At 41.9% G+C, this 27440-nt stretch overlaps 2 protein-coding genes across 5 annotated transcripts in view; one reads left to right on the plus strand and one right to left on the minus strand.

The window, feature by feature from the left end:
• nod2 (nucleotide-binding oligomerization domain containing 2) overlaps nt 1–18702 on the minus strand; it is a 53362-nt gene extending 34660 nt beyond the window's left edge. The window contains exons 1-5 of one of the 4 annotated variants that reach the window (XM_059992869.1): nt 18605–18682; nt 16204–16849; nt 9823–10352; nt 8182–8284; nt 1890–3711 (exon numbers count right to left, since the gene is read on the minus strand). In XM_059992869.1, coding sequence (XP_059848852.1) covers nt 1890–3711; nt 8182–8284; nt 9823–10352; nt 16204–16459 — 2711 coding nt within the window. In that variant the 5' untranslated portion in view covers nt 16460–16849; nt 18605–18682. Of the gene's footprint in view, nt 1–1889; nt 3712–8181; nt 8285–9822; nt 10356–16203; nt 16850–18604 lie in introns of all 4 variants that reach the window. The other 3 variants (XM_059992868.1, XM_059992872.1, XM_059992871.1) reach the window with 3 other exon arrangements.
• Nucleotides 1–27440, plus strand: part of snx20 (sorting nexin 20) — a 98639-nt gene that overhangs the window by 29236 nt on the left and 41963 nt on the right. The gene's annotated exons all lie outside the window — the stretch shown is intronic.

Below are 27440 nucleotides of genomic sequence, written 5' to 3' on the forward strand. Positions count from 1 at the left end.
ACCCTGCCCATTCTAACAACGGCAGTTCTGCATAAACCTAAATTCTTTGGATCTTGCAAATTGCCTAATCAATTTACCAACATACAGAAAGCCTGAAAGCGCACTTTCTGTTTAGTACTACATTACAGGCTGTCATGAAGGAAAAAGAACTGTTGTATGAAATGGTTCTTCTCCATTTTTTGGATGCAGCGATTGTATTCACTACTATAATCTTGGAACAGACACAACTCATCCACAGCCTGAAATGTTCCTAAGATAAATGACCCAGTAATCCATTTTGATGGTATGGTTACATTGCAAGCACACAGAAAGAGCCCCTATTTTCAAACAATTTCATTGAACGATTTACATTTAACATGAAAGGCGGACAGTTCAGCATCCAATCTGAAGACAATGGGCGAATAATTCTATTGTGTGTGTAAATGCTCCTAAAGTCTGAATGCGGGGTTGTTAGCCTAAGTGTGTAGGGAAGTGTTGTCCTACAGAACATGGTTTGCAACTCAACATGGGTGTTAAGATAATAAAATTTGCAGGTAACCCATCCAGAAATCAGGCTTTACCATTAAAGTTGAGAGCAAAGTAACAAGATTTCCTGGATGATGTTCTACCCTGAGGAGCTGTATTTAACTTTGTATTTTTTGCTATTTCCAAGTTGCAATCTAATTAGTAGACTTGGTCATCATGCTCATCTGACACACCATGCAAAATCAAACTGATAGTCAGTGGGGCATCAGGTCAGGAACAGGAAGCATAGTCACAGAGCTTAAAAGCATAATAGATTCCTCCAATTGACTGAAAGTGTCAGTAAGAAAATAATCTATAGATGCTGGAAGACTAAAAGCAGAAAGTACTGAAGGTACTCAGCAGGCCAGGCTACATCAGTAGAAAAAGAACCAGAGTCAACATTTCAGATCGGAGAATTTAAAAATTAAGAATTGAAGGTGTTATTGCTCTGGCTAACTCAAGGACTTTGGGCTAAATAAGAACTGGCCCTTTAAGTAACATCCAGCCCTTCAGTAAAGGTCAACTTAATATTCACTGCATATGCTGATAATGGCCAAAATACGCAAGGAATTATTCGCCAAAGTGACATGATTCTTGTATTTCACACAGGTTGATGTAATTGTGCACATCCAGTGGCTTTGTACGTAGCACATCATATGTGGAAAGGACTATGCTATAATTTTAATGCTAATTGCATTTAGTAGTTGCCTTCAAGATCACATTTCATTGTGCAGTATGTAGCATATATGATAGAGATTTCAGGAAGAATTTCTAAGTGTGGATCATTCCCCAAGTACCAAACTGAGATACAGAGACATGTAGTCAAATTTCTGGGACCGCATTCAGAATTATAACCACTTGATTCAGGGTCAGGAATACTAGACGCTAAGGTAAAGTCCAGGTCAAAAATAGAAAACAAAATTCAGGACTCTTTTCCTTTTTTTTCTTGAAAGAGTTACAAGTTGAGTAAGGTAACAGTCAGTCTTTTTTACTAACATCATAACCGTCTATTTTTTAGGGATGCTTGCTTTTAGAGAAGATATTGCACTAATTTATTTGTGTTAATTTTCTCCATTACTCATGATGGTATGCTCTGAACGGAATATGTTGAAATCTGATTTTCAATATATGCAGAAAATTTTCAACATTGTTCTGCAAAATTCTAGTCTTTTACTATAGCAATGACAATGAACAAGGAACTCAACCTTAGATGTCAAAGCCATAGTTTACTTGCCTATGCTGTTGTCAATTATTGTAAAAGACTGCTGGAATATACTGACATTTAAATTTAAAGCCATTCGCAATATAAAGAGACAAAACAATGACAAGGGAACATAATTACTTACTAATATTGGCAACTGCAATTTTCAGCTAAAAGCACTTACTAAATAGACTGGCAATTGCTCAAACAGGGAAGTAGCTGTTCAATTCCTATATCTCCAATCAAGTTGTAATCCAACTGTAATCCCACAGGATTTTTCAAGTGTTTGAGGACATAAGCAAGGGCAGTGCATTCAATCGGCCCTATTCCACAATAGGTCAGCTTCAAGTGATCCACCTCCAGATTGCTAACAGCGTGTTTGGCTAAATCATTGTCCTGCATTTCATAAATGCATTTGATCCACCACACAAACTCGGGCAAGGCGTGCATACTTTTCTTCTCCTCACCCACAGCTGGTGGTATGGATAAGAAGTGTTTCTCTATGCCCTTTGCCAGGTAACTCTTAACCAGTTTGCACTTCTTCGATTGCTTTGGGATGCCTGAGAACTTCTGTATCAGATTCCTGTGTTTACCTGACAAAAGCCCAGAAACAAAGTTTGCTGTTATTTGAAGATTTGATTTCTCTGCTTCCAGTAACATGGTTTCGCATCTCCTTGCCGATTGCCCGTGAGACTGGAGACAACTGAATGGGAATCTCTCAATGCAAGCTGCTGATGTCATGCAGGGCAACTTCTCCTTCTCTCTAGATTTGAACAGCAAGTAAAGGGTAGATTCTCCCATATTATCACTTAACGTGATATAGAGAGCAGCAAAGAAACACTGGATAGTAATGTGAAGAAACTCGTAAGTCCCCTTCTTAGTGGCAGTGCCTGTTTGGGAACAACTATGACTGTCAACAAGAAATCCCAAAGAAATGTCTTCTTTAGATATCTGAGCCTCTTGTAGTTGTGCAGCTGAAAACACATAGTTACAGGAGATTAAACCATCCATCGCCAATTTGCTAAGACGGAAGATGGTCACAATTTGGCTCGGTAGAATTTCATTTACTCCATGGCTGTTGTGTGCAAAATGCAATAGAATATGATCCAAGATTAGAAGATAGATGTCAGTCATAGTCTGAGTGAAGTCACCAGCGTTCTGCATTAGCTGTCGATGGCAATTCGATACAATCCAACAGAAGAAGGGAACGTGACAGAGCCCATGAAGAACGGAGTTTGCCTCAACAAAATATAAAATATGCTCTGCATTTGAGGAGTTGCCATGATATTTCTTTATAAATTCTTCAATTTCCTTGTGTGAGAAGCCTTTTAAAGTAATTTCTTTCCGTAGGTATTTCCTTAACATGGCAGTTACAGCACTTGGCCGACTGGTCATAACTTTTTTAGAGTTTTTCATCAAGTTTCCTTGGAGAAGGTTAAAGATTAGATTCAATGCAGAGGTAGGCTTGGTGGGTGAACAGTGCCTTTCCTCATCTGTAAACTGGAATTTAAATTCATCAAATCCATCGAGCATGAACAGGATTTCTTCAGGGTGATCCAGAATGTATTGGAAAACCACATCTTGATGATCACCTGGCCAGCAGCAATGTTCGAACAGTAGCATTTTGAGTGAAACTTCTGTATCAATGAAGTTTAACCCTCGACAGCTAAATGCAAATACAAATGTGAATTCCTGGAATGCTTGTTTTGTTGCCCATAGTTGTTGCACTTGCTGCAGTGAAGTGCTTTTCCCACTTCCTGCTTCCCCAATGATCAACACCATATCTGCATCTTTATTTAATATGCCGTCTGATCCAAAAATATCTTCCAGTCCAATAAGAGACCGCAACGAGCCACTTTCTGAAGTAGCATTGGTTACTTCCAGTATACAATTCACATATACATTCTCCAGACGCATATTTTCTGTTCCTGCATAATTAGTTAGAAATCGGGACTGGGCAGCCAGAGTTGAACGCAACTTATCCTGATACTTTATGCATGCATTATCTGAAAAAGATAATAAAATATAAATGGAAAGATGTTGACTGCCACCCTTTAAATTATTTTTGGTACATTACTTTGCCAAACTGCAATTTGCATTAACCATAGTTAAATGAGTCTCACTTCATCTTTTAGTACGCAATTTCCAGTAGATCGGAGAAGATTGAGACTAATACTAAAACCACTCAAAAGATTAAAGAAATGGCTGAGATTTACAAATGTGCACTTTTTAAAAAGATTTTCAAGCTTTCTGAATAGGATAATCAACCATGTGTTAAATGTAGTGCAATGTTTTGCCAACAACATAGGTCACAATTGCCATGTTTTAAAATAAAGCAACGCTGCTAATTGACTCTCACCACTTATGGCAGAAGCATAATCTGCACAAAATGTTTCTTATTTCTCTGCTCAGGATTTAAGGTTAAGTAATTAACTGATTTACTCTTTAGCCTACCGATAATGTAATCTGTCCAGCCCTTCCTTTCCAGGCTGAGTGATCCACATTCCACTGCCCCCCCCACCTATTTTCTTATGAAATGAGCATAAATCACTCAGGCCAGAAAGGCCTTTTACATGATGTCTAAACACATGCGCATCTGTGCAATCTCCATGTCACTGAATTTTCGAACAAACTATAGTGTGCTGAAATATATGATGGGCTCGTGATTATAGATCATGTTTAATCATCTGGGGCATTAGGTTGATTTCATGCTTTGCTCCTTAGATCTTGAAGCCCTCCCTTGGTCAGGTCAACCATGGATATTGTTTTGCTGCTGTCTACCTGACATTACAATATGGAGAGCAAACAGTTGCCTATGTAAGCGGCTCTCCCTCTCCAAGCAGCTGACGAATCCAAAGGAATGGCAGAAACCGACACTGCTGGGCACCAGCGATGTGCGTCACAGGGGTTGCCAGTCAGCATTGACTGTAGGACTGTAGGAATGTAGGACTGTCTTAGGGACTCCCGGTGTGGCTTTTTCGCTCAAAGTTTAACCTCAAAGCCATCTTCATGACTGAGTAAGGCCGCAAAGCAGCAGGGGTTTGAGGTCAGAGCTTTCCTTCCCCTGATTAGCCTCATCTGCCTGAAGCTACTGGTTTTAACATGCCAGTAGCCTGCCATCACCCCTTCCCTTGCCAATAGAAACAGTTTTGCCAGGCCACACTTAAAGGCCAGGCACTGGACTTGGTTGTCAAAGTTATCGGTGTTGCTCAGAATGTTATATTGCATTAAGCTTTTTCTTTAAAAAAAGACATATAGTTTTAATTGCACTTGTGAATTTTGGTAGAATTGGTTACTTTTGTCTTTGAAGCTGTAACATTTTTCCCCCCTCATAACTTAATGAACTAAATCTATATTGCCCAGTAATTCTGGTGCACCATATTGTCTCACATAGTAAACTTCAATGATATCTAAAGGTTAAGGCTATGGCTGGGCATGAAGGACATTCAGAGCACAGCATGAAATGATTCAAGTGGCAGAGTGGGGCAGAATCAGGATAGCATGGCTGAAGTGATGGACAAGAAGTACTTAGAATCATGGGATACAAGATGAAGCTAAGCCATTGGATTGATGTGGCAAATATCTCAGTCCACGCCTGTGCTAGGGAGGCTATGATGGCAGGACTGTTGCCATGCCATCATCCCATGCACCCATGATGGAAATCCTGTTAAAGCCTTCATGGTCAGAAATGCCCAGCTGATTTTCCAGAATGATAATATGAAATATCTCATAACAGTTGCAGTTGCCTTTTTACTTCACGGGGAGGGGGGGGGGGGGGAAATGCTTCTCAATTTCAAAAAAAAAATTAAAGCAACATTATGCAATTAATATCTCAGCCATTCATGCTTAAAATGAATTTTTAAAGTGCAAATGCATTATGAAATATTAATCAATATGCAATAACAATCAGTTATCTCCAATCAGCTGTTAATATCTTTCAAGTGGCCCTCTATGCTTTTAAAATCCATGGAAGATCTGGCTCTTTGGATCTGACTCCAGCAAATTAATAATACAAGTGTAATGAAATGAACCCAGGCATTTGGGACTAAATTAACTTGTATATGCTTAGGCTGCAATATGGCAGAAGAAAACATGATCAGCAACTTGGAAATTTGGAAAATGTCACCTTCATTACCCAACACAATTCATACTTCTATCTCAATTACTCATTTCTCTTTCTTTACAACTATTAGATAAGGTCACAATAGTTAGGAAACATGCAAATATTTGTCAAGACAAATCAATAAGGATCCAGAGGCATCTTTTAGGGAAAGATATTTGATCTTCATTTGAAAAGAAATGATGATACTGATACAAATGCTTGCTATTAAAAACCAACAGCATAATGATCAGACCTGATGGACTGGAACATTGCATCCAAATTGGCACCTTAGCATCAACATTATGAGAAGAATAAAAGCACCATTGATTATGGAAATATTAAGGGTTTCATTGTTAAGAGATATCAGAAGGAAGAGAAACACTTTGCAATGAAACAAAGCAACACCTGAAAAACATTTGCCAAAGTTGTAAACACAGGAGCAGGAGAAAAATCCACAGGGGAATTAGTGACGTGACTGAGAAATGGATCTAATGAAATCTGTGCTGGAAATTCCTTTGCTTGCAAAGGTGTGCATTGATAGAGCCCCAGAGGAGTTGGGAATGCCAGTTTGCTACGAGGCACAGAGAAACATTTTTTCCATGGTCTGCAATGCATCACCTGCAGCAGATTGTGAAACCTAGGACTATAAATCAATTCTGGGAATGAAAACCATTAGTGTTGAAGGGAAACCAAATCTGAAAAGTACATAATGCTATCTCCAAAACCACACCTTCACTTAAACATGCTACTTTGCAGCAGAAATCCTTTCGTTCCTGGGATCATTCTTATTAACCTCCTCTAGACCCTTTCTAACGCCAGAACATCCTTTCTTAGATACGGGGTCCAAAACTACTCCTGGGGTTAAGGTTGTCACATTCAGGACTTTCTAGATGGAAGGCCTTGTGATAACGCTGCTTTAATGGGGACAAAGTATACTGGCATCTAGGACAGAAAAATGACTGAAATGATGAAGGTTCAGTGTGTCCACTTCCCTGCCCTGGATGCCACGTGGAACAAGTCGGAAGAACAGGGTTATCTTCGGAACAATGCAGTAGAGCAGGAAGATTTGATAGAATCCATCACTTACAACGGTTTAAAATGAATAAAAAGTTATATTACTTTCGCGGAAATACCTTCCAAAACAACTAGCCTCTAATTTTGGTATTTGCTGTCTACAGATTCCCAATCATAGCACTGCTGCACAGGATAGCAACAAGCATGCTGTACTCAAAACTGTCCACGTCCGTGCCCAAGGAGAGGAGTTTCATACCAAATAGTTAAGATTATGCATGTCACACCATCACAATCTGTATGTCTACATAACCAGGATGGAATATGTTGTTCCTTAACTATAAGAATAAGTACTTGTGATCGAAAAGAGCTCAGGCTTCCAGGGATGGTGGGCTTGCATTACTCGACACTGAAGAGAATATATTGCTTCTGCCATTTCCAGAGTTTAGAAGCACAGAGAGCTCATTAAGACTACATTTTTTCCTTCAAGGCTTGACAGGCAAGATGCAAGGATGAAATCTTCCCAGTCCGAGGAGTCCAAAAAGAGGGACCATTATCTCAGAACAAGGAGTATACTGCTTAGCACTGAGAAGAGCACAAATCAGTAACTGATGACTCTTTGGGATTTCCCTACCCTCAAGGACAATGAACGCTTAATTGTAGAGCTTATTGTAAACAGAAATCAATGGATTTCTGTCCAGTTAGGATACCCTAACTGGTCAGAGGGGGGGAATGAGTGTAGAATGCAAATGAGAGCCCTGTTAATCAAGGTGGAAGGAAAGCAATAATTAAGGAGATCTAGAAGCACAACTGCATCAAGACCATAACACATCGCTGTGGAAGGAGAGATATCGGTCTCTCCCTTGTTAGTGAGAGAGCGAGCCTGTGGGATGTTGAAATGTTGGAGCAAACAGTTAATTTTTGACGGACTGTAGACCATAGTCTCTCTTTGGGGGCTTTGCTTTTGCCTGCATGGTGGGTGGTGGGAATACTAGAATAAGTGGGAGGATGGGGGAAGGGTTGATGCTGCTTGCATGTGAGAGGGTGGTAAGGGGCTTTGGGGTTCTTCCCTATTTTTTCTGTCATTCATTCTCTGGGTTTTTTCTTCTGTTTTGAGGATGTCTGCGAAGACCAAGAATTTCACGTTGAATATTGCGTCCATTCTCTGATATTACAGGGACCTACTGAAACTGGAAAAATGCAGTTAAATACAGGAAGCAGGGCAAGAGTTAGTGTAGTCAAGTGAGTATAAACTAAACCAAAAGCTATGGATTTATTACGTGGAAAACCCTTTAAACAATATTGCCATGTATCTGCAGTACAGATAGTAAATCAATTTGAAGAAGCTGGCAATATTTCTTACCGAGCACAGGCTTGATACGTCCAGGTTCAGATTCAATATACTCTAATAGGACATGAGCTGCATCATCGCCTTTTCCTCTAGTAAGATCTAGAAGCTTTCGTGCCTGTCATTGAAATATTGAACACAGCAAAAAATGAAATGACAGGAACTGCAGAACACACAAAAATTAACAACTCACATTCGAATGAATAGACTGCAGAGGAGAGGATAGCATGTAATTTAACAATACAAAAGAAAATAATTTGCTAAGAGCTCTGACAAACACGAGCGCCTGAATCTTTCAGAAGTTATTATCTTTAGTCAGAGCACTGAACATTCACACATTGATTGTCAGTCTTCATGTACATATCTTTTTATACATTATATTGTATGTCTTTATTTTCCCTTAAATGTCTGCAAGAAAATGAATCTCAGGGTGGTATATAACAACATTTATGTACTTTGACTTTGAAACAAAAACAATCAACTACAGACAAAAAAAAATCAAACAAAGAAATCCTGACTTTTTGGTATTCTTACTCAGAAGTAACCTTTTACTTGTAGAGCATAAGAAAGAGTTGGCTGGAAAGGGGGAAGGAAACAGAAATGAAGGATGGATGAAAAAGATGTGCCAGAAAGAAAAGGATCAAAAGCCAGCTGTGGAACTTGAGGAGGAACACAAGATTCAAGTGCTGAAGAGAAAGTCACAGATAATGCTTACTGTCAGTGAATTAGAAGTGGAGAGGGTGCAGCAGGCAGGTAGCAGAGAAGTGGCAGCAAATGCACAGATGTACAGATTATTAAGTCACGTGGCAATTTGAAAGCATGGGTCTTAAAAGTCATTTCTACTATGGTATGAAGCAGAGGGGTAGGAACTTAAAAAAAAGTCTGGTAACAGAACACAAGGCAAGAAAGACGAGTTAAGCAAAATACCATATATCCGTCTGGAGGCAGCCTTGAAAGCTGATACAATAGAATTTAGGGGTGGAAAGTTAGTTGTGGAAGCCAGGCAGAATAGCAAAATAGTAATTAGGCGCCTTTACTAGCCCATCACCTTAGAAATAAAACTTCTGCTCAGTATCTGCGCTCACTCACTTTTAGAAAATCCTTTATTGAAGGAACTTGATTTATCCTCATGCTAATTAATAATTATTTTCTTAAATTCTGTATTAAAATGTGGAATTATTTGACCTTTAAACAATTTTCAGACTGTTTCCACCCAACCACCTGTAGTGACTATCTGATAGTTAATACTGTAATAAAGATCATGCTGGACCAAAAAATCTCTACAACCAAAGGTGGAAGAAAAATTGAGGCAGATATGAGACTTGAAGAAACTCAGCTTTATAGAAAGTCTGTTAGACAAGTGGAGTGAAGCTAAAAGATAGGATCTTTATTAATTATGGACCTCTCCAAAACGATGTGAATTTTAAATATGTGAATTTCAATTCTCTATTGCACAGCTCCTCTTACTACTCATGGTCTGATATTGCAGTGAAATATATTATGTTTTAAAAAAATTCCTTCTCATTATAATCTACTTTCATGAACATTACGTAGATTTTTCCAAAAATCACAAAATCAATCTCAGATGTCTTTGATCCTTCCCTTTCACTAAACTGTTGTAGGAAGTGACATAGCTCATTCTTCCAGTTCATGTACCTGCTGCGAAGGTGTGTATATTGGCAACTGAACCTCCTCGCATTCATACTTGGAAAAGTGGCCACAGTCACGCAGAAGCGCTAATAGAGCTGCCGTCCGCCCATGCAACTTTCTCACTATGTCTGGTCTGTGTTGTTGAAGAGTCTGGAAAGCTAATGACACAGTTGTAGATTGATCAGTCTCTTCTGGAGGATTATAGTTCAGCAGCAGCAAATCACTCAGCTGCGAGCTATGAAATACTTTTTTCAAAACAATGACAAAAAGTTCACAGGCTCTTGTCCCTTTACAAATTATGATGTCAAGGAGTTTGCGACTGGAACTGGGCATATGTTGCGGTAACTTCACAGATTCATATTCTTCCCAGTTTAGAAGATCCCATGCTAATAAATGATCAAGGACTGTCTCAAAGTTTTCTACTGAGCTTCCTCCAAGAACAGTGATGAATTTATGTCTTTGTGCCTGAAGAAGCCGATCGGCGCACATTCCACTTACAGCCCCAAAGTTAGGGCATTTTAGCATGGACAGATCACCTACTGAGGCAAAGAAAATAAAATCATTAAGTTTTACACACTGTTCCAATATCTTTAAAAGAAACTGCCATAAATGCTAATGCAGTTACTCTTTAACCATAAGAATTCACACAAAATTTGGTATTACAAATGCTGCCTTGTATGACTGAACAGGTATTTTGAAAATAGTTGTTGCAACATTTACTCTTCAGTGGCAAGTGAGTGATGAAATCCACCCCAGCAGGTGTGGGTAGGCAAGTCATCTGTTATTTTGAGCTCTTCAAATCTGACAAAAGAATGGGTAATTGTTAACATGAGCTTGACACAAAAAGGACACAATTCTAGTAACTGATGAAAACACTCAGTTTAAGAATCAAATCAAGTTAAGTAGAAACTTTTGTCAATTACAAAGCTTTCCTTTGCTGCAGTGATTAAAATCAGTTAGTGAAGTGCTACTGAACGGAAGGTTGAGAGGCCCTTGTTAGCTGGAAGAACTTGGGCCAGAGACATTGAAAAAGAGTTCAAATTGATGGAAAACAATTTGAAAATTATATATGTGTGTTTGCATATTCATAACCAGAAAATTATGAGTAAGAATTAAGCATATAAATACAAGAATGCACCTGCAAATAAAGTCAAAAGGGAAAATTGTAAGAAAGGCAAAATTGATGGCTCTTTATATGAATGCATATAGCATTCATAACAAAATAGAACATTTCACCAAAGGCAGTTTAGTGAAGGTTTTCTAGATTAATTCCTGCAAAGTCATCATAGGAGAAAGACTGAAATTCAGAAAAATGAAAAGGTGATCTTATTGTAAGTTGAATGATTCAGCGAATGTTTCAAGGGTGGAAGCTGAGAGAATGCTTCTCTCCATGAATAACTCTACAATAGCCACTTAAAATGGAGGTGAGAGCAATCTTTCCTCAAAGGGGTGTGAACCTCAAAATTCTCAAACCAGGGTTTTTGTGGGGACTGAGTTACTGAGTATTATCGAAAGCCAGACCAATGTGTTTTTGGATTATGAGGAGTAGTCAGCAGAGTGGAGCTAAAACCAAGTATGGACTAGCCTTGATTTTTGTTGGATTTGTGCAGTACTCTCAAGAGTTTAAATGACTCATTCCCCATGTTCCTTATACTCTATGCAAGATCTAAGTTGGCTTGTGGAATTGAAAGGGGAAATATGGCAGTCAGGAGAATTAACTCTTTGTAGTCGAGGTTGATATAGACAGAGTACACTGACAATTGTTCAATTTATACAGGGTAGGACATACCCTGATTATAAACTTGATTGATTGTAAACATGTATGTAGCTAAAATGTACTGCTATTGTACAATCATGACCAATGCTCTTATCAATAACACTTTTCCTCAAATCAATTAAACATACCACAGCCTACATCCGTTTGGCAAACTTGGGCCACTGCCGCTGCCACTACATGGGTCTAGGACCCAGACTGCCTTGATCAGCTATTCCAATGGTTGCAGTTACAACCAGAAAGACAAGGGAGAAACAAAACAGGAATTTAGCGATGGTTATTAATGTGTTTTTCAGCAATACCCACTTATCTGGTTGGCTGCAAGCACTATGCAATTAAAAAGCAAAGACTTTGTAGTTAATTACCTTAATTTAAGAATTAGCAATAATATACCATAAGAATCAATATAAATCAATTTGATAGGGACTTGACAGAGATCTACCAGATTATGAGAGGCATAGATAGGGTGAATAGCCAGTACCTGTTTCCCAGGGCACAAATAGCAAACACCAGAGGGCAAAAGTTACAAAGTTAAAAGTACAAAGTTAAGGGAGGGAAATTTAGGGGAGACATCAGGGGTAATTAAAAAAAAACACAGAGGGTTGTGGTTGCCTGGAATGACTTGCCAGGGATGGTGGTGGGAACTAAAACATTCGGGGTATTTATGAGCCTCTTGGACAGGCACACTGATGAAAGAAAAATAAAGGGTTACGGGGTGGTGTGGGTTTAGTACCTTTTTTAAAGGAATATATGGGTCGGCACAACATCGTGTGCTGAAGGACCTGTACTGTGCTGTAGTATTCTAGTGTCTACTGATCCTCCTACACTAATCAAATATGCAATTTAAACTATCCTTCAGTGTAAATGTACAATTAAAGCAACTTCTTAGCTTCAAATTGATTTAGCATTTTCTTTGGGGGCCAGTGTTAATGATGATCTATTTTCCTCATTGATGCTTATATAGAGTTCCTGATAACACCTGCTAAAATATCAATAACAGGACACAATGGACATGATTGTAGTTCCTCCTTAGTGACCTCCAAAAGTAGCCAGTTTGAATTACCATGACAGTCGAGTCTCAAGTTATCAGAGCAATTACAATCGCTGAACACATCCAAATTCAACAGCGGAAAGAACTGTGATCTGATCCTGGGTCTTGCTAGAAAGTCAAACAAGATATACCCTTCTGAACAGCTCAAAATAAGGTAGTAGAGAGCCTCCTACTGAAATAGTAAAACTGAATCATGCAGATACTCCCACAGTGATAATAGACAGGGAATATAGGGATTTTAACGTCAGCAATAACAAAGGAAAGAGCTCTGTCCGTCACAAGAGCCAGGATCGCCCAGTGACTACCCATTTCAATTCAACTTCCCAATCACATTCTGTCATGTCTGCACATGGTCTCCTCTACTGCCATGATGAGGCCAAACTCTGATTAGAGGAGCAACACCTCATATTCCAAATCAGAATCACTGCCACCAACATGCGTCATGAAATCTGTTAAGTTTGCGGCAGCAGAAGAATGCAATACATGATAACAGAGAGAGAAAAGAATTAAATAAGTAGAGCAAAAAATAGCAAATACAATAAAAAGTAGTGAGGCAGTGTTAATGGGTTTATGTCCATTCAGAAATCAGATAGCAGCAGGGAAGAAGCTGTTCCTGAACCGTTGAGTGTGTACCCTCAGGCTTTTGTACCTCCTTCCTGATTGTAGTAATGAGAAGAGGGCATATCCTAGATGGTGGGGGTCTTTACCGATGGATAGCGCCTTTTTGAGGCACCGTTCCTTAAAGAAAACCTGGATACTACAGAGGCTAGTGCTCATGGTGGAGTTGATTAATTTTACAATTGCTTGCAGCTTACTTCGATCCTGTGCAGTCGCCCCCCCCCCCCCCCAGCTCTTCTCAGACAGTGAAGCAGCCAGCCAGATTGCTCTCCATGGTACATCTATAGAAATTTGAGAGAGTCTTTGGTGACGTAATAAATCTCCTCAAACTCCGAATCAAATATAGCCGCTGTTTCGCCTTTGATATAGTTGCTTCGATATGTTGGGACCAGGTTAGGCCCTCAGAGATAATGACACCCAGGAACATGAAATTGCTCACTCTCTCCACTTCTGGCCCTTTCTGTGAGGACTGGTGTGTGTTCCCTTGTCTTACCCTTTCTGAAATCCATTATCAGTTCTTTGGTCTTACTGACACTGAGTGCAAGGTTGTTGCTGCGACATCACCCAATGAGCTGGTATATTTCACCCCTGTACGCCCTCTCATAACTATGCTAGTGCTAGTGTTAATTGTCAGCGAGGTGGAGATGTTATTCCCAATCTGCACTGACTGTGGTCTTCCGGTTAGGAAGCTGATGGTCTGGTTGCAGAGGGAGATACAGAGACCCAGGTTCTGAAGCTTTCTGATCAGAACTATAGGAATGATGGTGTTAAGCACTGAGCCTCTGAGGAGGGACTCCAGGTTCCTGACGATTGAGGCCAACTCCAGCTTCTCTAGCCTCATCCTTTCTCTTGCCACTCCAGAGAAACATGTTCTGTGATTTTAAAAATGCAAACACAAGGAAATCTGCAGATGCTGGAAATTCAAGCAGCACACACAAAATGCTGGGGGAACACAGCAGGCCAGGCAGCATCTATAGGAAGAAGTACAGTTGACGTTTCGGGCCGAGACCCTTCTTCAGGACTAACTGAAAGTAAAGATAGTAAGAGATTTGGAAGTAGGAGGGGGAGGGGAAAATGCAAAATGATAGGAGAAGACCGGAGGGGGTGGGGTGAAGTTAAGAGCTAGACAGGTGATTGGCAAAAGGGATACTGAGCTAGAGAAGGGAAAGGATCATGGAACGGAGGCCTAGGGAGAAAGAAAGGGGGAGGGGAGAACCAGAGGGAGATGGAGAACAGGCAAGGAGTGATTGAGAGAGGGACAGCGAGAGGGGAAAAAAAGGGAGAGATAAAGGAAGAAAGAGGGAACAAATGAATGAATGAATGAATAAATAAACAAATAAATAAATAAGGGATGGGGTAAGAAAGACAGGAGGGGCATTAACTGAAGTTAGCGAGATCAATGTTCTTGCCATCAGGTTGGAGACTGCCCAGATGGAATACAAGGTGTTGTTCCTCCAACCTGAGTGTGGCTTCACCTTGACAGTAGAGGAGGCCATAGATAGACATATCAGAATGGGAATGGGACGTGGAATTAAAATGTGTGGTCGCTGCGAGATCCTGCTTTCTCTGGCAGACCAAGCATAGGTGTTCAGCGAAACGGTCTCCCAGTCTGCGTCGGGTCTCACCAATATATAAAAGGCCACACTGGGAGCACCGGACGCAGTATACCACACCATCAGACTCACAGGTGAAGTGTTGCCTCACCTGGAAGGACTGTCTGGGGCCCTGAATGGTGGTGAGGGAGGAAGTATAAAGGCATGTGTAGCACTTGTTTCCTTTACAAGGATAAGTGCCAGGAGGGAGATCGGTGGAAAGGGATGGGGTGGGGGGACGAATGGACAAGGGAGTTGCGTAGGGAGCAATCCCTGCGGAAAGCAGAAAGAATGGGGGAGGGAAAGATGCACTTGGTAGTGTGATCCCGATGGTGGTGGCAGAAGTTACGGAGAATTATATGTTGGACCCAGTGACTGGTGGGGTGGTAGGTGAGGTCAAGGGGAACCCTATCCCGAGTGGGGTGGCGGGAGGATGGGGTGAGAGCAGATGAGCGTGAAATGGGAGAGATGGGTTTGAGAGCAGAGTTGATGGTGTAGGAAGGGAAGCCCATTTCTTTAAAAAAGGAAGACATCTCCTTCGTCCTGGAATGAAAAGCCTCATCCTGACAGTAGATGCGGCGGAAACAGAGGAATTGCAAGAAGGGGATGGCATTTTTGTAAGAGACAGGGTGGGAAGAGGAATAGTCCAGGTAGCTGTGAGAGTCAGTAGGCTTTTAGTAGATATCAGTAGATAAGCCATCTCCAGAGATGGAGACAGAAAGATCAAGAAAGGGGAGGGAGGTGTCGGAAATGGACCAGGTAAATTTGAGGGCAGGGTGAAAGTTGGAGGCAAAGTTAATGAAGTCAACGAGCTCAGCATGCGTGCAGGAGGCAGCACCAATGCAGTCGTTGATGTAGCAAAGGAGAAGTGGGGGACGGATACCTGTATAGGCTTAGAACATGGACTGTTTCACCAAGCCAACAAAAAGGCAGGCATAGCTGCGACCCATATGAGTGCCCATGGCTACACCTTTGGTTTGGAGGAAGTGGGAGGAGCCAAAGGAGAAATTATTGAGAGTAAGGACTAATTCCACTAGACGGAGGAGAGTGGTGGTAGAGGGGAATTGGTTAGGTCGGGAATCCAAAAAGAAGCAGAGGGCTTTGAGACATTCCTGGTGGGGGACGGAGGTAAATAGGATCTGGATGTCCATGGTGAAAATAAGGCGGGGGGGGGGGGGCCAGGGAACTTAATATCATTGAAAAAATTCCAAGTGTGAGAAGTGTCACTAACATAGGTGGGAAGGGATTGGACAAGGGGGGAATAAACATCAGTCTCAATTAGGAGTGTCTCACTGAGTGCTGCAATGTCGACATGGTACTTCTGAAGCACATATCCTACAAATGTAATTCACCTCTCTGGTCTGTTGCTGGTCTTGTGGCCCATGAGGGTCCTGATGTTCCAGGTTCCAACACAGAGTTTGCTTGGCTTTCTGGTGGTTCTTCTCTCTTTTGTGGTTTTTGAGGTACAGTAGTTCGAGCGCAAAATAGATGTCCAGTTAGCTGTGGTATGCTGACAAGATAAGTGAGGTAAGCATTCTTTAGGTCACCTCTTCCAGACGCTTTCCTGTGACGGGGAAGCAGTGCAGTCCTTGAAGAGGGCTGCCCCATTGCCAAGGTGCCCTTGCCTCATGAGAAGAGAGTGACCATCCTGTCTTGGCTTTGAGTGTAGGTCTGGGCCTGGAGGCTCCTAGCACCACCTCGTGCCTGCCACCATCAGCACTTGCCCATCGCCCCAGGTCTTGAGTCGGTTGTGGAGATTGGTGTCACCAAATCCTGTGCAGGAGATGTACGAAGACCACGAGTTGCCTGAGCTTCACGATCCCCCTCTCTGTCCAGATGCTGACGTCAAAAGAGATGGCAGGCCTAATGTTTTGATGACAGCTGAACTGCAGGAGCTGCTAGCACGATGCTTAATCAACATCAGGCTGCCTTAGGGAATCTGACTCCAGATTTCTTCCTCAGGTTTTACTTCCAAAGCTTTTCCATGAGTGAGCGTAGCTGCAAGGCAGTGGAGGTTTAAAATCAGTTCTCCTTCTTCTAGGTGCACTGCCTTCCCAGGCTAATGAGCCCCACCTGCCCGAACATCTATGTTCACTAAGATTAATGAATTATTTTCTTTAATAAGTTCACTGATGTATAACCAGGAAGCTGGGAGCTTTGATAAGTGTGTGACAAGTGATGAGACAGGAATTTCCAGAGCCATTGGCTAATCACAAACTTCAGTAATTTCATCATGTGGATAGTTACTCAAACAAGTGAAGCAACTTCCACACTGACAAAACTTCCCAAAATGATTCTCAGGAGTGCAATTAATGAAATGAAAGTTGGTACTGAGTAATGTTAAGGAGATAATAGGGCAGAAGGCCGTAGGCTTCACTGGAGCAACACACTTTAAGGAGTATAATAAAGAAAGAAAAGGAGATTTTAGGATGGAATTGCACAGCTCAGACCTTTAGTGGTGGCTGTATATGGTGGAGCAAGTTAACTCAGGTATATGAAGGTGAAGAAATTAATATGCCCACTGATAACCAAAGGACTGCAGGTAGTGGAAATCTGAAATATACACAGAAAATGGTGACAACAGCAGGCCAGGTAGCATCTGTGGAAAGAGAAAGGTAGTTGCCTTTTCAGGATAAAGGCCCTTAGAAGCAGGTCCAAAGACCCCTTTCTTAATGCTATTGGTCCAGGGCATTAAAAAAGGGTGTGAGCCCCCGCCTTACATTGATGAAAGAGGGAGAGAAGGAGCATTTGATGATGCAATCTTGATGAAAGATGGAATGTGTGAAGGATGTTTCAATGAATGAGGAGGCAGGTGGGGCACAAGTTGTGAACCACAGGGTCTCCACTCTTGCGTTGTCTGGGAGTAGAACAGGTGAAAATGGGGGAAATCAACCACAGCAGAAGGAAATTGATGGTTAAGGGAAAAGGATGGGCTCTATGAGGACCCAGGTGGAAAGATGGGATTTGAATGATCTGATGGTGAAGGAGGAACTGTGAACTGGGAAATTTAAAGGGGTAGAGTAATAGGTGACAAAGGAGGAGAGAAAATAAAAGGCAAATGGAACCAGGGAGGGCAAAGATGGAGATAGTTGGGATCATGATTAAAACCTACAAGTATTGAAATCAGCCAGTAAAAATATTTTCAACTTCTATGAGTGCAGGAAACAATATCAATATAATATTGCCTATCCCTACAATTTAAGACTGAGTAACTTGCTTTTCCACTTTCCCACTGTTAGTGCAGGGTTTTTGACTTGAAAAATTAACTACTTCTCTTCCCACAAACACTTCCTGATCAGCTGAGTGAATCAAGAATGTGTCCAGAATGGGGCTAGTAGGGTCAGATTCCAGTCCACCCATCCATTAAAGACACACAAACACAGCACACAATTACCTAATAACACAAAGAATGAAAATGCAGCCCCCCCCCCCATAAAAACTGCACGCTTATAGTCTTTCATTGCGTTCAGAAGTGTATTGCTATATCAGAAGATTATAATAGGGCACGAGAAAATTACAGATTCAGTGATGATAAAGACTGAGCGATTAGTAAAGAAAGTTAAACATTGTCAACAAGGAACCAGTGTGGCTCAGCAAGTAGAGGTCATAGGTTAGTTATTGCACGAGACTTCTGAATAGGAAGTTTACAGCAAGAAAAACGATGGCAGCTGCTCGGAACTCTTTTTAAATATTATGCCTGCAGCATGTCACCGATGCACCATTCTTCAGTAAAAGATAAATTTGGGAACTTACCTTAATGCGACATACGCACTTTTAGGTGTTGTCCTTAAACAGCAGGCTCAAACTTCCCCATTCTGACGGTTAGTTTCGACAACCCCAGTCCCATTGATCTGGCGGCAACGCCCCGCAGCGGAAGCTTGAATGTTTAGCGGAGGAATCGACGGGCTGTGGCCAGCTCTGGTACAGCACGCGTTCTCCTCTCACAGCCGCCGGACATGGGTTTATCCTGGCTCACCAGCCAGCACTTAGGTCATTGGGGAATTTATCTGTCTGTGTCAGACTTGCTGATAGGGTGGCCATCTCCAAATTTCCAAAAAGGATATATACACATTGCGTTTCAAAAAAAAAATTTTAAACCGTATTGCAAAAACAACAAATGCAAACATGATCACTTCCATTTATTTTATTAAACAAGAATTCTAACATGATACTTTTTTTTGCCTATATAAATCAGTGATTTTCTGCCAGTCCTTTTTCCTATTCAATGATTCATAGAAACATAGAAAATAGGTGCAGGAGCAGGCCATTCGGCCCTTCGAGCCTGCACAGCCATTCAGTATGATCATGGCTGATCATCCAACTCAAAACCCTGTACCTGCTTTCTCTCCATACCCCCTGATCCCTTTAGCCACAAGGGCCATATCTAACTTCCGCTTATATATATAGCCAATGAACCGGCCTCAACTGTTTCCTGTGGCAGAGAATTCCACATATTCACCACTCTATGTGTGAAGAAGTTTTTCCTCATCTCGGTCCTAAAAGGCTTCCCCTTTATCCTTAAACTCGTTCTGGACTTCCCCAACATCGGAAACAATCTTCCTGCATCTAGCCTGTCCAATCCCTTTAGAATTTTATACGTTTCAATAAGATCCCCCCTCATCATTCTGAACATTACATACATGCATTCATACAGTATAAATAAAGAACTGAAAGATATGTCTATCTATGGCCTCCTCTATTGTCAAAATGAATCCAAACTCAGGTTGGAGGAACAACACCTTATATACCAGCTGGGTAGCCTCCAACCTGACGACATGAACATTGACTTCTCCAACTTCCGTTAATGCCCCTCCTCCCCTTCTTACCCCATTCCTGACATATTTAGTTGTTTGCCGGTTCGCCATCTCCCTCTGGTGCTCCCCGCCCCTCCTTTCTTTCTCCCGAGGCCTCCCGTCCCATGATCCTTTCCCTTCTCCAGCTCTGTATCACTTTCGCCAATCACCTCTCCAGCTCTTAGCTTCACCCCATCCCCTCTGGTCTTCTCCTATCATTTCGCATTTCCCCCTCCCCCCACTACTTTCAAATCTCTTACTATCCTTCCTTTCGGTCAGTCCTGACGAAGGGTCTCGGCCCGAAACGTCGACTGTACTTCTCCCTATAGATGCTGCCTGGCCTGCTGTGTTCCACCAGCAGTTTGTGTGTGTTGTTGTTTGAATTTCCAGCATCTGCAGATTTCCTCGTGTTTCTGAAAGAAATGAATGTTCATTTTTACTCCCTCTGAAGCAGATATACCAACCAAATTAACTTCACAAACTAAAGGAAGTAGCCTACTTAGGCCTTCCATGGACTGCCAGGTATGGATGTCTATTTTTGGTATTTTTGCCCTTTCCTTGCCAGCTCTGGGAGTTTTCTGTTGGCCAGGAGTTTTTTTGTACATGGCTGGGCACTCTTCTGAGAAGTTGTTACATATTTGGAGCTCTGCTTTGACTGAGTCCACTTGCAGACGGTTTCTCTCGTTTCTCCAAGCTGAGGTCGTCATTGAAAAAACTCGTTCTGTGTGAGCATCGCTGCATGGAATAGAGAGGATATAAGCACTCACCTTCTTCAGGTTTGTAAAAGAGACCTCGGATTTGCTGAACAGCTTGAGATAACATTCTTCACTATAGCTATCTACCATCTCAGGAGTATTGATAATTGCCTCCACAGTCCCAAACTCTTCATATAATTCATCCATATCAATATCTTAAAGGTTACAAGCCTTGACTGCATCACAGAATTCTCCAAAAGGTATGGCACTTGTTAGGCTCAATTTTGACACTTTGTTATGAAAGCTGTTTTCAGAGAAGTCATACCTGTCACTTAAGTACTTTATGACTCTTTCATGGAAAACAACAAAGTCTGCTTCACGTTTCTTAGACACATCAGGAGTAGGCTGGCTAAGTTTGGTGTTCACTGCAAAGCCAAAAGAACAGTCCTTTATAATAGACAATAGACAGTAGGTGCAGGAGTAGGCCATTCAGCCCTACTAGCCAGCACCACCATTCACTGTGGCTGATCATACACAATCAGTACCCCGTTCCTGCCCTCTCCCCATATTCCTTGACCCCGCTGTCTATAAGAGCTCTATCTAACTCTTTCTTGAATGCATCCAGAGACTTGGCCTCCACTGCCTTCTGGGGCAGAGCATTCCACATATCCACCACTCTCTGGGTGAAAAAGTTTTTCCGCATCTCTGTTCTAAATGGCCTACCCCTTATTCTTAAACTGTGGCCTCTAGTTCTGGACTCACCCATCAGCAGGAACATACTTCCTGCCTCCAGCGTGTCCAATCCCTTAATAATCTTATATGTTTCAATCAGATCCCCTCTCATCCTTCTAAATTCCAGTGTATACAAGCCCAGTCGCTCCAATCTTTTAACATATGACAGTCCCACCATTCCGGGAATTAACTTTGTGAACCTACGCTGCACTCCCTTTATAGCAAGAATGTCCTTCCTCAAATTTGGAGACCAAAACTGCACACAATACTCCAGGTGGGGTCTCACCAGGTCCGTGTACAGCATCAGAAGGACCTCTTTACTCCTATACTCAATTCCCCTTGTTATAAAAGCCAGCATGCCATTAGCTTTCTTCACTGCCTGCTGTACCTGCATGCTTGCTTTCATTGACTGATGTACAAGAACACCCAAATCTCGTTGTACTTCCCCTTTTCCTAACTTGACTCCATTTAGATAGTAATCTGCCTTCCTGTTCTTGCCACCAAAGTAGATAACCTCACATTTATCCACTTTAAACTGCATCTGCCATACATTTGCCCACTCACCCAACCTGTCCATCCATCCAACCTGACCCTTCACCTAAATCATTAATGTATATTGTAAACAGCTGCAGTCCCAGCACCAAACCTTGTGGTACCTCACTGGTCACTGCCTGCCATTCCGAAAGGAACCCGTTAATCGCTACTCTTTGTTTCCTGTCAGCCAGCCAATTTTCAATCCATGTCAGTACTCTGCCCCCAATACCATGTGCCCTAATTTTGCCCACTAATCTCCTATGTGGGACTTTATCAAAAGCTTTCTGAAGTCCAGGTACACTGCATCCACCGGCTCTCCCTTGTCCATTTTCATAGTTACATCTTTACATAGTTACTCTTCTCTCAAGTTTGCTTTAGCTTAAATACTGAAATTATGCTGAATGACTTGGCTTCTAGTGCTTAAATAATGTCTGAGAACAATTTAAAAGTGTGACTAAGGAAGAATAAATAGATCTCTGCCGATTCACAGTCATTTCCTTCATCTCCAAAGCACTTCCACGGTAACTTGGGGCACTCCTCCTCACCTAGACTCTGAAAATAACTTTTTAGGACTTCCCAACACTTAAGTATTTGGTCAATAGATGGCAAAAGAGAGAGCCATCTCCGTCACAACATGCTGTAACAGATTACAATTATCAACATCCACGAATACTGTACTGTTCTTTTAGCTGAGATGCTGAAACCATTGTACACTTTGAGCACAATATTTTCAACATCAATTTCCAGTTTTCCTGTAGCAAATCTTGTTGCATTGTACAAAATCTGGGCCAGACAATTTGCAGCAATAATGTTCTTTTGAGCCATTTTCAGTTTTTGATAAATGCTGTTGTGTTTTCCGTAGTTTACACTTGCATCGTCAGCAGTGCATGGAGACATTTTATTCAGATCCAGACCTGACAACTCTAGTTTAACCAGCAGCTGATTTGTTATGTCTTCAGATGATTCATTGTTATCATTGTAAAAGTCAAGTAACATATGTTGCACTCCCTTCTCAAAATGAAAGTATCTCAGAAGTATTGGGAACACTTTGTTGCACTTTTGTTTGAAGCATCTGTTGCTACTGAAAAGGGCAAGCCATGTTCTTTGATATAACTCCATGCGCTTTTGTACAGAATACGGTGCTAGAATATTTTCACACAGAGTTGGTTTTCCTACATGTTACACCTTTCACTATCAATGAGTCACTGTATATTTCTTTGTTAACTTTTGCTCCACTATCAACACTTCTGTATGACCGATGATGCTTCACAGCATGATACACTTTACATAGTTCTGCAGCCAAGATTTTGTCATCTTGAGTTGATCGAGCTGGAGAGAAAAATAATAACAACAATGATGTACCAGCAGTACGAGTGTTAACTTTATGTTTATCTGTGGTAGCGTGTCGTTCAACTGCACTTTTTCCCCAAGTTGCTACCAATCTCCACATCACAACAGCATTGTGTACAAAAAACATGAAAGTCACCTTCTCTGCTTTTAGCAATAAATCCAAATTCTTTGGCTCATTCATGGTTAAATATATTCTTTCATTTTGGCATTTCTTTAGGTGCTTGTAACAAGAACAAAAAAGTCAACCACTCTCCACAGCGGTGGCGGCCTTGGGCAGACTGACCTTCTCGGATGCACGGACGTGTCTCGTACACTGCGTCATCAGCAGTGTTGACAGCGACAACTACATATAACAAAAATACGATAATGGTTGTTATAGCTTTCAGTTCCCACTGTTTTAAGCATATATCTGAGGTAATTTATATAAGATTTTTAGTCAGATCCGAAAAAGAAAGAAAAATTAACATCTGGCTCAAGCTGGCACTGGACGGAGGACAGAGTGTTGAAAAGCTGGACTGTCTGGCCTAAAGCTGGACGTCTGGCCTCCCTACTTATGGGGCTGTGTGCTTCTCCATGGGGAGTACTGGCTAGATAGCTTTGGCTCAATCAGCAACTGTGCAGAGATAAGACTTCCCTACATATCTGGGGGAAAGCACCGTGCCCAAAATTACTGCCGATGCCGACTGACTTCCTGTGCTCCAGAATTTCCTTTTTTTTTATTTCAAAGCCCAGCATATGCAGTGTTTTGATTTTTCTTTGTGTTCATTTATGCCAGTTAGCAGCAGAAGGTATTCGAAAACAGGATCATATATGTTTAATTCCATTCATGTCAACTTCTACTCTGCCCTTAAATTCACTTGGGAGCTTGTCAACTTAATCAACTTCGTCTCCAACTTCCACCCTGCCCTTAACTTCACTTGATCTTCCTCCGCTACATGACAACTGCATTGGTCTGCATCATACATCCAGGCTGAGCTTATCAATTTCACCAACTTTGCCTCCAAATTCCACCCTGTCCTTAAATTCACCTGGGAGCTTGTCAATTTCACCAACTCTGCCTACACCAGTCTTCATCTCTGGAGACAAACTGTCAACCAACATCTTTTATACATTTACTGACTCCCACCGTTACCTCGATTTTACCTTACTCACCCTATCTTCTAAAAAAACGCTATTCCCTTTTCTCAGTTCCTTCATCTCCACCGCATCTGTTCCCAGGGTGTAGCTGTCCTATCCAGATCATCAGAGATGTTCACCCTTTTCAAATAATGGGGTTTCCCTTCCTCCACCACTGAAGCTGCCTTCACCCACATCTGCTCCATTTCTCAAACATCCACGCTCACTCCATCTTCCTGCTGCCTTAACGGTGATAGAGTTCCTCTTGTGCTTGCCTACTACCCGATGAGCCTCCGCATTCCACTCATATTTCTCTGCAACTTCCTTCATCTCCAAAGGGGTCCTCCCTTCCTCCGTCCCCCAATTCACTTTCCGCAGGAATCACTCTCTCCATGATTCCCTTTTCCATTCATCCCTACCAACACTTATCAACACAATCCCTCCCAGCACTTATCACTGCAAGTGGCCAAAGTGCTACACCTGCCCATTCACCTCCTCCCTCACCTTTGTTCAGGGCCCAAAACCGTCCTTCCTACAGATTTCAGCAAGGCATTTGACAAGGTACCCCATGCAAGGCTTATTGAGAAAGTAAGGAGGCATTGATCCAAGGGGACATTGCTTTGTGGATCCAGAAATGGCTTGCCCACAGAAGGCAAAAAGTGGTTGTAGACAGGTCATATTCTACATGGAGGCCGGTGACCAATGGTGTATCTCAGGGATCTTTTCTGGGACCCCCTACTGTTTGTTATTTTTATAAATGACCTGGATGAGGAAGTGGAGGGATGGGTTAGTAAATTTGCTGATGACACAAAGGTTGGAGTGTTGTGGATAGTGTGGAGGGCTGTCAGAGGTTACAACGAGACATTGATAGGATGCAAAACTGGGCTGAGAAGTGGCAGATAGAGTTCAACCCAGATAAGTATGAGGTGTTTCACTTTGGTAGGTCAAATATAATGGTAGAATATAGCATTAATGGTAAGACTCTTGGCAGTGTGGAGGATCAGAGGGATCTTGGGGTCTGAGTCCATAGGACACTCAAAGCTGCTATGCAGGTTGACTCTGTGGTTAAGAAGGCATATGGTGCATTGGCCTTCATCAATTGTGGGATTGATTTTAAGAGCTGAGAAGTAATGTTGCAGCTATATAGGACCCTAGTCGGACCTCACTTGGAGTACTGTGTTCAATTCTGGTCACCTCACTATAGAAAGGACGTGGAAACCATAGAAAGGGTGCAGAGGAGATTTACAGGGATGTTGCCTGGGTTGGGGAGCATGCCTTATGAGAATAGGTTGAGTGAACTTGGCTTTTTTCTCTTTGGAGTGACGGAGGATGAGAGATGACCTGATAGAGGTGTATAAGATGACGAGAGGCATTGATCGTGTGGATAGTCAGAGGCTTTTCCCCAGGGCTGAAAAAGCTAACATGAGAGTGCATAGTTTTAAGGTGCATTGAAGTAGGTACAGAGGAGATGTCAGGGGTAAGTTTTTTACGCAGAGAGTGGTGAGTGCGTGGAATGGGCTGTGGCGGCAGCGGTGGAGGCGGATACAAAAGGGTCTTTTAAGAGACTCCTGGATAGGTACATGGAGCTTATAAAGTTAGAGAGCTATGGGTAAAGCCTAGATAATTCTATGGTACAGCTTAGATTCGGCACAGCTTGTGGGCCGAAGAGCCTGTATTGTAGGTTTTCTATGTTTCTAGATCCAGCAATCCTTGGGGAAACTCCCTACAAATCTGCTGGGGTCATCTATTCTGTCTGCTGCTTCCAATGCAACCTCCTCTACATTGGTGACACCCGCCACAGTTGGGACAGCTTCATTGATCACCTCTGCTCCCTTAACCAAGAGCAGAACTTCCTGGCAGGCAGACATTTTAATTCCAATTCCCGTTCCCTTTCTGACATGTCCACATGCGCCACAAAGGAGGAGCAATACCTTATATTCCATCTGGGTAGCCTCCAACCTGATGACATGAATATCAATTTCTTCTTCCAGCAAAAAAAATTCCCTTCCCTTCTCCTCTTGTATTCCTCATTCTGTCCCCTTACCTCTTCTTACCTGCCTATCATCTCCCCATGGGTCCCCTTCTCCTGCCCTTTCTCCCACGGTCTACTCTCCACTCCAGCCCACCTCTTCTACCCACCTGGCTTCACCCATCACTTCCTAGCTATCCTCTTTCCCGTACCCCCACCTTTTCATTCCGTCATTTTCCCACTTCCTTTTCAGTCCTGAAGAAGGGTTTTGGCCTAAAGTGTTTTTTGTTTATTCATTTTTATTGATGCTGCTTGACTTACTGAGTTCTTCCAGCATTTTGTGTGTGTTTGTTTGGATTTCCAGCATCTACAGAAATTCTTGTTCATGTTTAATTTTTGCCTTTAAGAGTGCTGTAGCTCTTACACTGTATAGGAAGAATCTCCATTTCTTTAAAGTTTATTTTTCAATTGCATTGGTACCTTCAGAGAATTTGTCCCCTTGTAGATTACATGACCATATCTGATTGGAGCTGCAGGAGTTCTTTTTTTGTGGCTATTTCAGGTGAGTTTTCACTGCAGAGAAAATAATAGATGCACATGAAATGGGGGAATGAGTGATGATGTCTTGGACACAATACAAATGACCAGGGAGGAGGTATTGGCAGCCTTGAAGTGAACTGAGTTGGATAAATTCCCAACACATGACTTAGAGCACCCATGGACCTTGTGGGAAGTAGGTAGAAATAAGGAAGGGGCTTGCAAAGATACTTGCTTCATCTATAGCCACAGGTGAAGTTCTGGAAAGCTGGTGGATGGCTAATGATGTAACATTATTCTAGAAGTCCTGCAAAGACAAGTCAGAGAATTACAGGCCAGTGAGTCTGGCGTCAGTGGTGGGAAGTTACTGAAGGGGATTCTGAAAGACGGGATCTATGAACATTTGTAGTGGTGAGGTCTAGTTAGTGCTAGCATGGTTGTGTGCATGGGAAATCAGGAAAGGCCAATCCCTTAGAGATTTTGAAAGAGTTAACCAAGAGGATAGATGAGGGGAATGGATGTTGTCTTTATAGACTTTAACAAGGCCTCTGATGTGGTCCCATGGAAGGTTGGATCACATGGGATCCAGAGAGGGATAGCTAATAAGATTTGTAATAGGCTGAAGACTGGGAAGCAAAGATACTGGTTAATGGTTGTTTCTTGGAATGGAGGCCTATGACTAGTGGTGTGCCACAAGGGTTGGTATTGGAACCTCTGTTGTTCATTATTTATAAAAACAACTTAGATGTGAATATACACGGCACAATTAATGGGTGCAACTAAAATAGGTGGTATTGTAGACACTGGAGAAGGGTCAAATGATCGAGGCGAGTACCGAAGGTGAGTGGATGTTCAGTGCTGTC

This window comes from Hypanus sabinus, chromosome 17 (assembly GCF_030144855.1).
Source record: "Hypanus sabinus isolate sHypSab1 chromosome 17, sHypSab1.hap1, whole genome shotgun sequence".
NCBI classification, from domain to species: domain Eukaryota; kingdom Metazoa; phylum Chordata; class Chondrichthyes; order Myliobatiformes; family Dasyatidae; genus Hypanus; species Hypanus sabinus.